The 2,616-nt window shown below is 37.8% G+C and overlaps 1 protein-coding gene across 1 annotated transcript in view; it reads left to right on the top strand.

Moving 5' to 3' along the window:
- Positions 1-1,007: 1,007 nt before the first annotated feature.
- The window catches only part of LOC107659143 (60S ribosomal protein L13-like), a 5,336-nt gene continuing 3,727 nt past the window's right edge, over positions 1,008-2,616 (top strand). Inside the window, exons 1-3 of the mRNA XM_016447976.1 lie at positions 1,008-1,101; positions 1,615-1,730; positions 1,813-1,954. Coding sequence (XP_016303462.1) covers positions 1,627-1,730; positions 1,813-1,954 — 246 coding nt within the window. The 5' untranslated portion in view covers positions 1,008-1,101; positions 1,615-1,626. The remainder of the gene's footprint in view (positions 1,102-1,614; positions 1,731-1,812; positions 1,955-2,616) is intronic.

Raw genomic sequence — 2,616 nt, 5'->3', positions numbered from 1 at the left:
AAATGCAACCAGCAAATCAAATATGGCTGATCTCATCTTGATCTTATGTGACGAATGACATTCATAACACAAGTGTAAAAGCCAGGCAAATAGATAAATAATTATACAAGCCTTTGTTTTACTATACAAGTTCACCAATATTACAGAGGCCTATGAATGAATTGAATGTGCTCACACAGGACTTTAGGATTTCACATATGAATATGCGTTTAAATAAGAAAGCACCTATGCGCCTGTAATTATTGAGGATGGCAAGGCTTAGATGTACCACGTTTTCTATGTAAGGAGGCCTCACGACGCCCCCCAATGATTGATTTTCAATCAGGCCTTTTTAAAATTCTCTTATTAGACTACAGACAACTGTGTTCAAGAGTTTTTAAGTTTCCCAAATCCCATAGAAATACCCATATAATAATAATTATAATTATTATTATACACGCACACACACAAATTAAATTTTTCTTTTTTTCTACAAGTTTTCCTTATGTTTTAAAAACAATAATTACACACACACACACACACACACACACACACACACAAATTGAATTAGTCTTTTTTTCTACAATGTTATAAGTTTTCATGTTTAAAAAATAATGTGACTAAATGGATAGCATTTTACTTAATATAATGTAAAACTGCATTAAGCTGGTTTAATCGTTTAATTAATTCAGCTACATATTTCTATTCTTGTGTTTACTTTCTACGTTTTAATTTGGATCATGTTAATTTATGGGTGTATTAATGAACATATTCATATTTATTTTCTTTTATTTGCATGCACATATCTACGTATGCAGTTTTTTTTTTGTTTTTTTTTGCGCTTTCCGCATAAAATCAAAACGTCCTTCTTTATATTCACGAGACCATGGTAGTCTGTAGTAACTACTTATTACCAATAAATAAATAAATCAATAAAATAACTATTAGTTGTCAAACTTTAAATCTACGTCCATCCACGTGCTGATTTGTCACAACAAACTCCTGCTTCACACTTCCGGTAGACCGGCACATCGCTCGTTGCTATTGGCTCTTTTCTTCACTTCCCTTAAAACCCCGTGTTGTCACTTCCTTTTCCTTTTCCGCCATTTTCCGCTACAGACGGTATGTGTATTTATTCCGGCAATCATCAAGTTTATCCGCTTTAATCCTTAGTAATGCTTCATTATATGATATTTTAAGTAGTCCATCTTTAAAGTGCAGTTTGTTTCATGTGCGAACTCGGCTGTATTGTCGGTGTTACACATTACTGAGAGATGAAATAGGATTATTTTAGTAGACTATCCTGTCGCGTTTCCATGCAGCCGAGCGCTTGTGCGAATATCCAAGTGTTTGAAAACCTAAATAAAACATGTATCCAGCAAAAGCCTTCCTCATTCGTGTTTATTGCCGTCTTGTGCTGTATTTTCCACAAGCATGACAGCGCATCAGGCAGAGCTCATATGGAGAGTTTTGCCTGTGATACAGACTTTATCATAAACGCAAAGATGTTCTAACAGCTATTCTTTGTAAGGTTTATAAAACTTAAAAGAGTTTAAAGTGTCTTAATGCTGGTTGAGCTGTGTGTGGATATGGAGTGTCTGTCTACTCATTGCTGTTAGGTTTATTTTACACCAGGAGTGAACAATCATGGCTCCCAGCCGGAATGGCATGATCTTGAACCCTCACTTTCATAAAGACTGGCAGAAGAGAGTGCGCACCTGGTTCAACCAGCCTGCCAGAAAGATCCGCAGGTAACACGTTTGCGCTGCAAAATGGGGTTTAACAGTTTATGGAAAGCATCACTTAATTAGAACGCATCTTGTTTTTCTTTAGACGTAAGGCCCGTCAGGCAAAGGCTCGGCGAATCGCTCCAAGACCAGTTTCTGGACCTCTTCGACCAGCTGTCAGGTGTCCAACCATCCGCTATCACACCAAGGTCCGTGCCGGCCGAGGGTTCACCCTGGAGGAGTTGAAGGTAATGTTGATGCCACATTAACCCCTTTTTTTAAAGGGCTAGTTCACCCCAAGCTTAAATCTGTCATTTTGATTAATCTCAAAATACAAATAAAGATATATTAATGAGACTTGAGGTTTTTGTCCCTCCTTTGAAAGTCCAGGTAACCAAAACTTAAAGGGGTCCTATTATGCTCCTTTACAAAGTCTTGATTTTGTTTTGGGGGTGTACTAGAACATGTTCTCATGCTTGGTAGTTCGAAAAACGCATTATTTTTATTCTAATGAGCCGCTTTGTGATATCACAAAGCCCGGAAACCAACGCTGTAGTCCAAACCAGCCGTTTGTTGTAGTTCTTGAAAAGGGATTTTTTATGGGTGAATCCGGCAGGCACTGTACTCCCTCATGTTGTGGAAGCTGTTCTCTGTAAAATGCACAGCACACAATAGCAAATTGGGGTTATAATGCTCCGGAACGCTGATAATTTACTCACTCCCATGTCATCCAAGATGTTCATGTCTTTTTGTGTTCAGTCAAAAAGAAATTAAGGTTTTTGAGGAAAACTTTCCAGGAGCTTTCCCCATATAATGGACTTAAACGGTGGCCAACACACTGAATGTCCACATTGCAGTTTCAGTGCAAAGCGAACGTGCAAAGAAAGTCAAACGCCCTTTACAAAAAAAG

The sequence above is a fragment of the Sinocyclocheilus anshuiensis genome, unplaced genomic scaffold (assembly GCF_001515605.1).
Source record: "Sinocyclocheilus anshuiensis isolate Anshui unplaced genomic scaffold, SAMN03320099.WGS_v1.1 scaffold87, whole genome shotgun sequence".
Taxonomy (NCBI): domain Eukaryota; kingdom Metazoa; phylum Chordata; class Actinopteri; order Cypriniformes; family Cyprinidae; genus Sinocyclocheilus; species Sinocyclocheilus anshuiensis.
Note: the sequence above shows the minus strand (reverse complement) of the source record. Positions and strands in the feature narration are given on the sequence as shown.